Source organism: Papio anubis, chromosome 18 (assembly GCF_008728515.1).
Source record: "Papio anubis isolate 15944 chromosome 18, Panubis1.0, whole genome shotgun sequence".
Classification (NCBI taxonomy): Eukaryota; Metazoa; Chordata; class Mammalia; order Primates; family Cercopithecidae; genus Papio; species Papio anubis.
In genome coordinates, this window is record NC_044993.1 from 53,628,477 (window position 1) to 53,642,253 (window position 13,777).

General features: G+C 42.3%; 2 protein-coding genes and 1 long non-coding RNA gene across 3 annotated transcripts in view; 1 reads left to right on the top strand and 2 right to left on the bottom strand.

Moving 5' to 3' along the window:
• Window positions 1-11,610, bottom strand: part of VWA3A (von Willebrand factor A domain containing 3A) — a 142,667-nt gene extending 131,057 nt beyond the window's left edge. The window contains 1 exon segment of the mRNA XM_031658403.1: window positions 11,535-11,610. The gene's annotated coding sequence lies outside the window, so the exon portion shown is untranslated.
• The window catches only part of MOSMO (modulator of smoothened), a 68,714-nt gene extending 56,913 nt beyond the window's left edge, over window positions 1-11,801 (bottom strand). The window contains exon 1 of the mRNA XM_009196133.3: window positions 11,535-11,801. Coding sequence (XP_009194397.1) covers window positions 11,535-11,640 — 106 coding nt within the window. The 5' untranslated portion in view covers window positions 11,641-11,801. The remainder of the gene's footprint in view (window positions 1-11,534) is intronic.
• An 84-nt stretch (window positions 11,802-11,885) lies between these two features.
• Window positions 11,886-13,599, top strand: LOC108583438. The gene is made up of 2 exons (XR_001898101.1): window positions 11,886-12,352; window positions 12,455-13,599. It is a non-coding gene; the product is annotated as an uncharacterized LOC108583438 (long non-coding RNA).
• The last annotated feature ends 178 nt before the right edge of the window (window positions 13,600-13,777 follow it).

Sequence of the window (13,777 nt, forward strand, 5' to 3'; positions counted from 1 at the left end):
CCTACTCTCACCTCAAACAGAACATGTCCAAATCAACTCCTCAATTTTTTTTTTTTTTGAGACAGTCTCGCTCTGCCACCCAGGCTGGAGTGCAATAGCGTGATCGTGGATCAGTGCAATCTCCGCCTCCCAGGTTCACACCATTCTCCTGCCTCAGCCTCCTGAGTAGCTGGGACTACAGGCGCCCGCCCCCATGCCCGGCTAACTTTTTGTATTTTTAGTAGAGACGGGGTTTCACCGTGTTAGCCAGGATGGTCTCAATATCTTGACCTCGTGATCCGCCCGCCTGGGCCTTCTAAAGTGCTGGGATTACAGGCGTGAGCCACTGCGTCAGGCCAACTCCTCACTTTTTACAATCACCTCACTCTCTAAATTCCCAATTTTATTCCCTAGCCCAGATTCAAAATCTTAGTGTTAACCATAACATTTCCTCTTTCCTGTCATGTGCAAGCTTAGACTAAATGCTGCCTAAGATACAAAGATCAATAAATCATATTCCCTGCTCTGAAAGAACTTAAAAAAATCTATACTAGAAAAAAAATTATACTAGAAAATAGGGCAAGTACCACACAAATAACCATGATACAAATATGCTACCATAAAAAATGTGCAAAGTGTTAGCAAGGAGTAGAGGGGAATCACTTTAGGTAAGGGATCAAAAAAGGTTTCACGAAGATAGCAGCTGATATGCTCGGAAGATGGGTAGGATACTGATAAAACAGGGACTAGAGAGAGTGAGAGGGTCAAAGAATTACAGATGAGAATACAGGCTGTACATAGGAAACAGAAAGTAATGCAGAGGGGCTAGAATGTACATGCATGCAGGGAAAAAAAGCAGGATCTAAGGCCAGAAAGTATTATAAGTTGGAGCCAGACTGAAAATCCTTGAGTGTCTTTTGTTCTATGGAAGATGAAGTCACTGAAGGTTTCTGGTACAAGCACATGCAATGGTTAAGAGCCAGGATCCACTGAGTGACATTAGGCAAGTGACTTTTCTGTATTTTCATAGGGTTGTCTAAATAACAGCACTTACACAGGGGCGTTGTGGGGATCAATTAACACATGGAAAGTGTCTAGAAAAGAATCTGTCACAAAGTAAATGCTATACAAGTATTTATTATTCTATTTGTTCTTTAGAAAGATAAAATAAGTTGCAAAACACAGAAATGGACTGGAATAGACATTTCACTGCCTTCTATCTTCCTTTACTCACGCCATTCCCTTTTCAAGAACAAGAACCACCCAAGTCTTCCTTATTACTCATTATTAAATGTATCATCTGTTAAATTCCACCTCCTCTCTGATTGCCTGATCATATGCATATGTTGGTACATACTCACAAGGTACAAGACGTGCAAGATACAATTTTATCTTCCCAGGGTAGAGGGTACCTCAAGGACTTTTTCATTTGCTTAAACATAATCTCTGATTATTTCAGTACAGATTCCTTACAGACCACAAATACGTCAACAGCATTTGTTGCAAGACAGTCTAGAATGAAGTTCAAAGGCACAGGGAATATCTATGGGAAGATTTTTTAAATATTCATAGTAAATTAAAGATTTCTTTTATCAAAATTATGGTACTTTATAAATGAAATGGTCATATCTCTGTGATAGTCTAAGTGGCCTTAAAGATTTTTGTCTTTGGAGGTCAGTGGCCTGATCAGCAGAACTGATCTGAACACGGCCTATTTTTGAAAAGAACTTCTATTATTATGGCTGAAATTAGACCCAACAATGTTCCAGGTAAACAACTTACTGTGACTATATTGCAATAATGAAATTTTGTTCTTCCTTTTTCTTACTTGACCCACCCAACTGCATTTTTTTCTACTCCTGTTCAATCTCTAACTATAGCAGTATATGGTCTCTAGTTGAACAGATCTATATTAAAAGTCAACAGCTGCCTTTTTGCTCAATATATACAACGGCAAGTGTCAAAATGCCAAATGTGACATTTTATTTATAGCCAAAGCTAGTATAATGAGACACACAAAAAAGTGCAGCCTTTTGCTAATTAAAAAAAAAAAAAAAAGGAGTGATTCAAAGATATGTCAGTTTGCTTCAAAAATGAATTGGAGTTACACACTGAAACTTCCCTTAAGCAAACTATACATGTTAGTTGGTACATACTCACAAATACATGTAAGTACCATTGATAGCAACACCCAAACCCAAATGCTCTTTATTTTGTCAACTCTAAAGCAATAAACCCCAAAGGAACATCACATTCTACTTGCTCACTGTGTATCTGGCAAGAATTCTCCTCCGTGTAATTTGCAGTTAACAAAAGAATGCACAGTAAAGTTTACAAACACAGTATATTTAAGTGAAATACACAGTAAGGGTATACTATTGAAAAATGATTTTAATTCAGGTACCTATTTTTAGGTATCCTGATACTCAAAGATCTTCAGGTTTCCTCATGGCTCTTATCTAAGCCTCTTTAGGATTTCTACAACAGCTTTCCCAACATTACTTTTCAGTTTGTAGTCGATCAAGGATGAAAAACTGCTACTTTCAATCTGTTGTTATCAATTGGATCAGGTTTTCTAATTATAAAGCCTCTAGCTGCTTAGTTGGGCAAGGAATTCTAGAAAGCACTGGGAAAAAAATGTGTAGTTTCAGAACTTGAAAATACAACATCCCGACAACCAAGGTAAGGCTGTAAATATGAAATTTATACCTATATTCTTGTCACTGCTGTCACTGTACAACCTAATTTGCTGGGTCTCTTAGAGAAGCATATCGAACACGGTCACTATGTAAATAATTATGCATTCGGGTTCATGAACAAGTTCTTATTTATAATTCAACGGTAACAATTTCATAAACAGGAACACTTCATTACATGTCTAAATTTCCCCTATAAGATTATGCAATATGGCCCACTGCCTAAGTATGCATTGAAATGGGTTATGGAAAAAATGAACTCATAGTTGCATTACAGAAGCTAGTAACTAGAAAAAAATTTATTCCATAAACTAAATCTTCAGTGATACTGCTTGCCAGGTTTCTATAAAGAACCAACTATCTCATATATTTCAAACTTATTTTCACACTTCGAGGTGAGAAAAATTGACTTGATACTCCAACTGTACTACCAGCTCTTAAATTCCTTTAAAAATAACTTCTGAACTAAATGATCTTAACAATACACTGTGGTTAATACCCTTTAACCCACAGGAGAACAAAGTTGGAGTCTACACCTACATAACTATTAGAAGTGCTGAAAGAGGTATTAATCAGGTCTAAATGATATAATTTTCATTAATAAAAACCCTCAACTGCAACTTGTCTAAGATCAATTACATGGCTCATAAATAGTGGGACTGGGACTCGGCTACACGTCGGTTTGCCCCAAAGCCTGTGTAACATTTCCACTATGCTAGGCTGTCTTTCATTTAGAAAACCTCTTCAATCTGTTCCAGTAACATCTAAACACAAGTTCTCCTTGGTTTTGGTAGTTACATGTGTCCCATAAGTGTATATTACCACAACAACTGACTATGCAATCTCTCTTCCCAGATTGGACCCAGCTGGGTTCACAAACATTCAAATACAGACACACCATGTTGCCTTAAATCTCTTTCTGGAACAAGGCAGCGTATAAGTAAATAAATAAGACAGACAGTACAAAAGGGAAACACTAAAAAATCCAGATGTTTTGATCTTTTACATAATAAATGACTAACATTTGAGCATTTACTATGTATTGGACAATGTGCTAGTCTATTATATGCCACATTTTATTTCCTCACAACTATCCTTTGAGGTAAATATATTGTCTCCATTTTATAACTGAAAAATCAAATTACATGCCCCAAATCATAAAGCTAATAAAAAGGGAATCCAAGAATCAAATTGAGATACGCCTGACTCCAAATCCTACAGAACCATTTTACTATACTGCAACTCCAACACAAACTCAGTATTTACCAGGAAAGGGATTAAACAATGATATTTTTGGTCACACTAAGCAGAACAGTGGAGAACTGATATATGTAATTATTACTATGCAAAATTTGAAAGCAGCCAAATAAGGAAGGACTCAGTAAGTATGGCCAATCTAACAAATGCATCAGCAGTCTTTACTCTAATTTTTTTCTTCTGAATTTCCTTCTTTTAGTGATTTCCATTTACTCATGCCTGCTGTTCATGTTCTTAATCCTAAATTCCCCTTCTCCAAAAACATTTAGGCTTATTTATACTCTTAATTCTGAAGTGGTTTCATCTCTGTTGGTAATGGTAAAAGAGACGATGTTTGGAACTAAGGTTGTAAAGGAAATATAAATGCTTTGTTCAGGAGATCTAACTTCCTATTGGAAAATCTGGTCTACCCTGGGAATTCACAGTATCATAAATGATCTCAAGCTTTAAGCATGTCCTACGACTACTGTAAAAAGACCAGTTTTTGAATTTGTATTGATAATTATTACTTGATAAGCTGAAATAAACTATACTGATAATGTCACTTTTTTAAAAACCACATTTAAAAAACGTCTTTAATCACTTTATCTTCATAGCCTTTTATGCTTGGAAGTAAAAAACTGAGTGGTCCAAATGTCCACCAACTGATGAATGGCTAAATAAATGTGGTCTATCCATATAATGGAATACTTGGCAATAAAAAAGAAATACATAGCCAAGTGTGGTAGCATGCATCTATAGTCCCAGCTACTTGGGAGGCTGAGGCTGGAGGATTGCTTGAGCCCAGGAGTTTGAGCCCAGCCTGGGTAACATAGCAAGATCCTGTCTCTTAAAGAAAAAAAAAAAAAAAAGCCATAACATGGAAGAACTTTGAAAATATTATGCTAAGTTTAAGAAGCCAGTCACAAAGGATCACATAGATTCTATGATTGGAAATGTTCAGAATAGGCCAATCAACAGATAGAAAGCATATTAGGGGTTGCCTAGAAGGATGAGACACCTCTAAGCCTGGTCTTGGAGTAATGAAATGTTCTAAAATGGACTATGGTGATGGTAGCACACAACTTTATGAAGATACTAAAAGCCACTGATTTGTATACTTTATTTGTATACTTTAAATGGATGAATATTATTATGTGAATTACATCTCAATAAAGCTGTTTAAAAAAAATTACTGGAAATAGGCTCAAAAGGCCAATGAAGAAATATTATTAATGCTTTTTAAATTCAAGGAGAACACAATCTCAAACTTTTTGCCCTTTTAGGTAACCAAATCCCATCCTTCTCTATAAATCATGTCCAAAGTGATTAATAAAATGAAGTTTGAGACAGGTTTGTTTAACAACTGATGTTACAGAGTTCTTTCATGTCAAAGTACCTTTGTGATCATTGAAGTTGCCATAGTTCCAGGGAAAGGACTTATGATTTAATAATTTTCTATTACTTAATGAACAGGTCTGCTTAAGCAACTTGTAATTTTAATGTTTTAAACTTAGGATCCCCAATGCATAGGCCGGAATCCACCTGTAGATCTTGGACCCTTATGAGATAGATGTCAAGCTCCACGGTCCCTTATCTGAGGCTTACCAGAGTTTCCTATGAAGTAGGAGGTAGCAGAATAGAAAATGACACCCCTCACCAAGTCTTCCACTTCCCTGAACACCTGCCAATCTTTAGACCTGAGGAAAATGAAAACTCTTCCTCACAAAATGTCAGACATATAGCGGGTTTTAAACAGGTAAGTCTTGCTCCTTATTCCCGATTTTACTACCCATGAGCAATGGACACCAGGGGGAGAGGACAGAATCCTGTTAGCATAATACTTTTAGCTTATTGTGTCTCCTCACTCAATCCTTGTCAGGTAATGAGGAGTGACTTCACGTGACTGGTAGTTTAGGAGAAAATACTGGGCATATGTGATCCAACATTTTGCCTTTGGAAGCACTCATCTCTCCTCTGTCATGCTGGAAGTGTTGTAGGGGCAGGTCCCCCAGTTCTGTCTGGGACTGGATAGTTAAGTCTGCTCAATTTTGAGGTCCAGGAGTAGGAAGTCACTTGCCCCCAAATGTAAGTGACATTCTCCAATATCCTCTTTCTTAGTAATAAAATAATATTTTAGCCCCTAAATACCTTATTTCTTTTTTGCCCCTCAACTAGTTCAGAATACAAACAGGGAAGAACATGTCAGTTTTTGAGACCTCCCTAAACAGTAACATCCCATCCAGACAATTTTAAAAACAACAAGAATGAAAATATCTTCAGAAATGAATACACTAACCTTAACTTCGTTATGACAAACTATAACATGAATATGATAATCACTTTAGGGAAATTTTGATGAGACATAAGGGAGAATTCTTTCAGCTACTTGAAGGAGACTTTTGGGGAACATCTGGAAATCTTCATAAAGAACATAAGGCAAATCCATCTAGGATGATTAGGATTACGGTCACTGAAATCCTTGCTGTGAGGGGATAATGCCTCCCTCACTAAAGGGATCTGTAGACCATTTATATTTAGAGAAGCAGCTTTACTTAACTGTTTATCTTGTTAAAGTTAACTAACACTAATTCCCGCACCCCCAACAAAAAGTCTCTTCAGGGGTGAGAAGAGAGTGACAGTGAAATTAAGAAGCTTGTACAAAGCAAAGACTATCACTTTAAGACTGAAACCCAAGTCTCCTTCTTTCCCTCTTCCGTAATCTGGGAAAACCTCCAGCCACTGAAGAATTTTAATTTCACTTAAGTAAAAGGTGTGCATAAATAACATATAGGTAATACTTCAGTGAAGAATTTTCTTCAATGGAGTCTTTGCAGCACTGAAACTCAAATCTCACATGCAAAGCACTGCCATGCGGGGGGAAATGTGAAAATGACTATTTTACATTGGCCAAATATAAACATCCTAAGGAATCAGATCAAGTAATGGATGTCAAAGTGCTTCAAAAACTATGAGGCATTATATAAAATCAAAGATACTGCTATTGATATTGAGTTCCAGTAACCAGCAGAAATTTGACCTTAGCATAGCAGAATTATGTAATTTTGTCACTGTATTCATCTGCCATTTAATATTTTTGGTTACACTAACAGAAAGAGTCTTCATTAGAGTGTCTTCCCCCATACATATATAATATGATGTTTCAGATCTTCAAAAGTTTGTGCATAATCCACAAGCCATTACAACAAGCAGATGAAATGTTAATCACACAGGTGAAAATGAAAGGCGTGTACTTTCTCTGTATCTAGACCAAGACAATAAAAACATGAAAAACTCTGCTGTCCAAAGTATGGTCCATAATCTTATAGTAACATAGTTTATCAACAGGGATTTTAGGAAGTTACTCTTCCTCCTTTTTTTTTTTTCCTATGTCCTTCTATGGTAGTTCAAGCAGAAGCTGAGGACAGAGATTAGAATATGGAGATGAGAGACTGGAAGAGGAAGAACAGCATGGAAGTGGCAAAGAAAGTCCAAAGCCAAGAGGGCCATATATTTAACTTGTTCTAAGCACGGCTGTATTATCCTTAATGTCTCCTTATTTCCTAGGGCATCTAATAGAGAAAACGTCATTTCTCACAGTTCTGGGCTTTCATTTCAAAACTGGATTCTGACACCTGTTCTTATAAACTAGAACAGCAATATAACAATATGTAATTTTTATTGAGCATTGACTGTGTGTCAGGTACTGTTCTAAATGTTTTACATGGGTTAACTCAGTTAATTACCACAATATCCAAATGAGACGGGTACTTTTATTATCCCTAAGGCTAAAGAACCTGCCCTAAAGCTACAGAGCTATGAAGTGATGAAGTCTAGACTTGAATTCTCAAACTTTCCCTTAGTAGTTCACTGCAGTGGTTTTCCAGTTACATTCTGCAGACTCTTTCAGCTCCAAAAGTTGTTTCTAAAATACATTTTACCCTGTTTAAAAACTGCAATGAAAACATCATGATCAAAACTAGAGACTGAATATAATACACCAAAGGGAACCAACACATTAACTTTTTGTTGCTGGCTTAAGTCACTTTTGTGCGGCTCTTGAAATAAAGCTAGACCAGTCACCACTGAGATCTTATTTGAACTTCTTGTAAATGTTTCATTGATTTGGAAGGTGTAACTCAGCACTTTTTTTTTTTTTTAACTCAAGACTACATCTGCCTGCTCAGGTGAGACTGTACAGCATACAAGCTCAAGCATAACAGTAAACAAAGGAACATACTATCCCATTCGTTTTACGTTTCGGGGGGCTTACTGCCTGACATGTAAGGTAAGAAATACATGCTAGATAAGAATTTTAAAAATTTCCTATGTTCCTACTATCTCTTATTCCTCTTTCTAGCCATAATATTTAACGGAATGGTATCCTGAGATGGCAAGGGAAGCTTTTAGAAAAAAAGAATCACTTCCTCCATCCCACATCAGCCACATATTGTCACTGTTACGCTCTGGACCTTGTGCCTACGATCCCCTGTCATTCCACTTTGCTGTATTGATCATTGCCACTCTGACTGGTCTTCAATTTTATTGGGCCCCCTATTCTACTGGCCATGTACCATCTGCTATTCGACTGACCAATCCATTAGTTTTTATTCACTTTCACTCTTTATCCAGCTGATACTCCATAAGCCATCATTACAATACTTTGGCCACTATCCTAAATACCTTGGCTGCTCTGTCATTTTGTTGCAACGTATCTGGCAAACCCTAACCTTGAATGAAGCCTTCACATTATTCTTTATTATTCATTATTGTATATGAGGCTTTCACATTATTCTTGATGTTTCCTTATTTCCAAGAACACTTGGAAAATTCACCTACCTCAGTACCAAAGTGACTGAGCACTACTAGAAAAGGTCAAGAGGGCAGATGGGTTATCACACTATATGTTCATGACCATCAACTTCCACAACGCATCAGTGCTGCTTAGAGAATCCTACTTATCACCGTTGGCAAGCTTTCTCTGCAATTATTTTTTTCTAACAGTTTATATTTCCTCAGACTTTGGACATTCATCGCTCCCATCTCCGTGGCAACTCACAGCCAATTTTGCCTCCAAATTTGAAAGAGTTATACTCATTCTATCCTTGCTTTCTTCGGAATACAAGAGGAGCTTGCCCTTTTTTTTTGTTTTTTGATGGAGTACCACTCTGTCGCCCAGGTTGGAGTGCAGTGGCACAATCTCAGCTCACTGCAACCTCCACCTCCCAGGTTCAAGTGGTTTTTTTGGCCTCAGCTTCCCGAGTAGCTGGGATGACAGGCATGCACCACCGCGCCCGGCTAATTGTTTTGTATTTTTAGTAGAGACGGGGTTTCGCCATGTTGGCCAGGATGGTCTCAAACTCCTGTCCTCACGTGATCCGCCCGTCTTGGCCTCCCAAAGAGTTGGGATTATAGGCATGAGCCACCATGCCCGGCTATGCCCTTTTCCATCTTTGGAATGTTTTGCTATCACTTATCTTTCTTCTCTTTCATATGTAACAATTCTTCTCTTTCAACTATATCTTTTGCATGAACATTTAGTCTGTTTTATCTATTGGGATTCTATCTATAACTTCTTTGTAGAAAGGTTCTTTCTGCTAGAGCACTGAAACCCCTTTTCCCCTAAGTAAAGCCTGAAAGTCAGTCTCATAAAAGGAGTCAATCCACATATAAGTAGGATAAAAACATCAACAGGTCATGAACTGGATGTCACACATGTAACCGTGTTAAGTTGTCGGGCAGCAACAATATTTTCGTAAACAAACCCCATAGTACCACCAAATTCGAAACCATCCTGATTCTTTCTTCGTATATTTTACAATTAAGAGTTCTGCTAAAACTCTACAGGCAAGAAAAGTAGCAGAATTTTTAGAGTGTTATTTTAATAACCAGTGAATCTGACAGCATGATTTTGTGTTACTAGGTCTGCATCGGGGGAGAGGAGGGAGGGAGGAGGAAGCAACAAATGTCCCAGCTACCACTCTTTTTCTAAGAGCTAAAAATATTGCAGGATAAATACAGAACCATAAGTAATACTTAAAAAGTAAGTTTTGACAGCACAGTGATGCTTTTTTTTTTTTTTGAGACAGAGTCTCGCTCTGTCGCCCAGGCTGGAGTGCAGTGGCGCGATCTCAGCTCACTGCAACCTCCGCCTCCCCGGTTCAAGCGATTCTCCTGCCTCAGCCTCCTGAGTAGCTGGGATTACAGGTGCGTGCCACATGCTCGGCTAATTTTTTTTTTTTTTGTATTTTCAGTAGAGAGGAGGTTTCGCCATGTTGGTCAGGCTAGTCTCGAACTCCTAACCTCCTGATCCCCCCGGCCTCGGCCTCCCAAAGTGCGTGAGCCACCGCGTCCGGCCGCATTTTTACAAGAAATTATCCACGTAGGGAGCTTGACATTCCCAACCCTCCAATAGTTCCTTCACCTGCACTGAACAAGCAGTTAAAAAACAAGACCATTCCTTAAATCGGAGCAGCTCTCCTGACAGCTGTTTACATTAATTAAGGTTTGGTCTCACAGGTCTGGGAGAGGGGGAGAAAGAGAGGCAGAAAAGCGGAGGAAGGAGAGGTAGCAGGGAAAGAAGTGGCCCAAGCTGAGAACAATCTTGGAAGCGCATTCACCTGGGGTACCCTTCAGAAAGATGCCCGCCTCTTTCCCGAGGGCACCACCTTGCCTCTCCCGCCCACAGCTCCGTGGTGTTACAGCAAGCACTGCTCCCGCTGCCGGGCTGTCTGCAACTCTGATGTGTTATTTAATTTTGTAACTACTATTAAGATCTCTCCAGCGTTTTTGTGATGCGCTGGAATGAAAGACGCTCCATAAAATGAGGTTTATTATTAGTAGTATTATAGCTCCCGGGCCTAAAATAAAGCAAAATTATAACCACATACACACTTCAAAGGGAAAATCCGAAGCCACAAGCGTCTCAAACACTGCCAAGCGGGCAGGGGATGGGCGGGGGCGGGGGTGTAGAGGGGCTCCAATCCGGCGCCCCCCACTCCCACCAACTCCACCAGCTCTTCCAACACCCACCATTCACCCTGCCTGGTGGGGTCAGCGCCCACAGCCCGGGCTCAGCCCCGGCCGCAGCTTCCTCTGGTGGTAGAAGGTCTGGAGTCGGACCTGACCCCTCTCGGCCTCCTCTCGCCCACCAGCTCTCTAGTGGCTCCCGCACTGCCCCGCAGGCTGCCTCACTCCCAGCCCCAGCCTCTCCGCCTGATTTCTAATTTCCTTGCAGGAGCCTCACTTTCCTCCCGTCTGCCACCTTGACTTTTTTTTTTTTTTAAATCCAGAACGAAGCTGGTCCCTCTGCGATCCCTCACATGGGAGGGCTGCTCCCCTCCTCCCCGGTCCGGGACTCGCCAGCCTAGCCCAGGTCTCCTCGGCCACTTTTCACCCAGCCTGGGGCGCCTCTCCCCTGAGTCCGGGGGTTCCGCTGGCGCCCGGCGGCTTCCTCTTCTCTATCCCCTTCCTCCGCGGCCCGGGTCTCCCCTCCGCCCCCGGTCTCCTCAGGCTAGCCCCCGGCCGGGACCCTCCACCCCGTCCTCCCCTCAGTCCGGGTCTCCCCTGCCTCGCGTCGCCCTCAGCCAATCCCCCGCCCGGCCCCGCGCGCCTGCCGCTCACCCGCAGACTCCCCGGTGTTGATCCAGTCCGGGTTGGCGATGCTGGCGATGGCGAAGATATCGGCAGCCAGAAAGAGACATCCTGAGATGATGGTCAGTTTATCCATCTCCCCGCCCCGCTCCCCCCACCCCCCGAGCCCCGGACAGGCAGCGGCCTCACGCCTCCCGCCCCATGGGCCGCCGCCGGGGCCCGGAGTCCCCGCGCCGCTGCCTCGCGCCCACTCGGCCCCCGCGCGCCGCTCGCGCCCTCCGCGCGCCCGGGACCAGCAGCCGCGGCGCGGCCCGCACAGACGGAACCGCCGCCCGCCCCGGAACTGCTCGGCCCGCCCGCCCCTCACCCGGAAGCGAAGCCTGGGCGCTGGCGAGGCCGGTGCCGGCTCCCCGGCAGCGGCACGCTCGCTCCGTCCTCCAGGCTCGGCCGGCCGCCCTGGGCCCCTCCCCGCACTGCCCGCTTCGACGTTCTGGACCCGGACCCGACCGGCCCGGCTCCGGTCCCTGCCCAGGTCCCGGTCTCTTCCGGCAAGCCACGCCACCTCTTGGCTTTCTGCCCACTAATAAGATTGTTGTCGTTGTTGATGACTGGGCACAGCCTGCGGCCGCTCCTGAGACCCTCAGAAGCAAAACTCGAAGGAGAGTGGGGAGCCGCCCGTCTTCCAGCAGGAGGCGGGCCCCGACTCCCGCCGAGCGACTCCGGGCCCTGCGCGGTCCCTGTCACCTTGTATTCTCATTGCCCGTTCCGCGGCTGTCAGCTCACAGGATTGCCCCATTTAGAAAATAGCTCTCGACACCCCCTCTGCGTCAGGCGCTGTAGGTGCAGAGGTACTGGAGTGGACAGAGGCAAGGCGCCCGCACTCGGGGAGCTCATGTTCTGGTGGGAAGAGACAGAAACACATTAAGAACCTGTCTGCAAAATAATTTCAGGTGCAGATCCCTGAATTCAATGGAGGTCAGTGTGATGGGAGTCGGGGCGATACCTGCGATAAGGAAGGATGCATTTCCGCTGAGACCATCATGCTCATAAAGACCTGCACTTTGAAGACCTGGCGCAGGACCAGACAGAGGAAACAGCCAGTGCAAAGATCATTAGGGGAGGGGGACAGAAAGAGATCAGCGCGTCCAGGGTATTGCAAAATGGCATATGTGGCAGGAGAGTAGTATGACAAGAGGTAGGCAGAGGCCAGGTGTAGGACTTTGGGGGCCTTGGATTTTGTTCTGAGTGCAATGAGAAGGCAGTGGAGGGTGTTTGCAGGAGAATCCCATGATCTTACTTCATCTGTGAAGATCGATAGTGTAGCTTGTATGGGGGAGAGGCAAAGATGTCAACAGGGACGCCAGTTAAGCGGCCAAGTAGTCCTCGAGAGAGAAGTGTAGCTTTGGCTAGGTTGAGAGTAGTGAAGATGGAGAGGAATGGACAGATTTGGATGTTCTGTGGATAGAGAGAAGGACCTGCTGATAATGGGGAAGGAGTTGAAAGAGAATTCAAGAATAAGCTTTTGACCTGAGCAACCAGGTGTTATGATCCTGTTTACTGAGTTGTGTGTCCACCGTCTTAAGTTGGATGAATAAACAGGAAAAATAAGGTATTTGCATAATTTGTCAGCAAATTATGCTGTGATGGAGTTTTCTTTTCTTCCACAGCTCATGGGCCGAATCACCACTAACCCTGAAGTTGGATTCAGCTCTCCCTAATGGTACTCCGTGCAGCAAATGCAGATGAAACACTCATTTTCTCCTTAAATGCCACGTAGGTCGTCTCTAGAAAGACCTAGAAGAGTGACATCTGTCTATTTTTGGAATGCTTACATGTCCACAAAATTCAGAAGGTTTCAAATTCCACCAAATCCAACAGCCTTGCAGAAATGTGCACAGAGTTATCAGTGTCACTACATAGCTTGGAGAAGGAAGGGTTTGATTGCTGGTCTATATTGGCTTTTCTGTCCAAACATTGGTCTCTTGGGGGAAAGGATTTTTTTTGTTAATATACAATTTATTTTTCCTCTGCCACAGAAATTGACACAAGATAATTCATATACTCCAAGGATCCAGATATAATCCTTATCACATTACTGCAATAGTCTTCAGTTTCTTTTTTCTTTTCTTCTTCTTTTTTTTTTTTTTAATAAGTTCTGAAGAAGTTTAATTGAGTCATATTCTTGGCTTCTTGTTGGGGTTTTCTATTGCCCAGTGATAGAAGAAACTGTAACTATACAGGACTAAATTCCCAGATAATATCCACTGATGTTT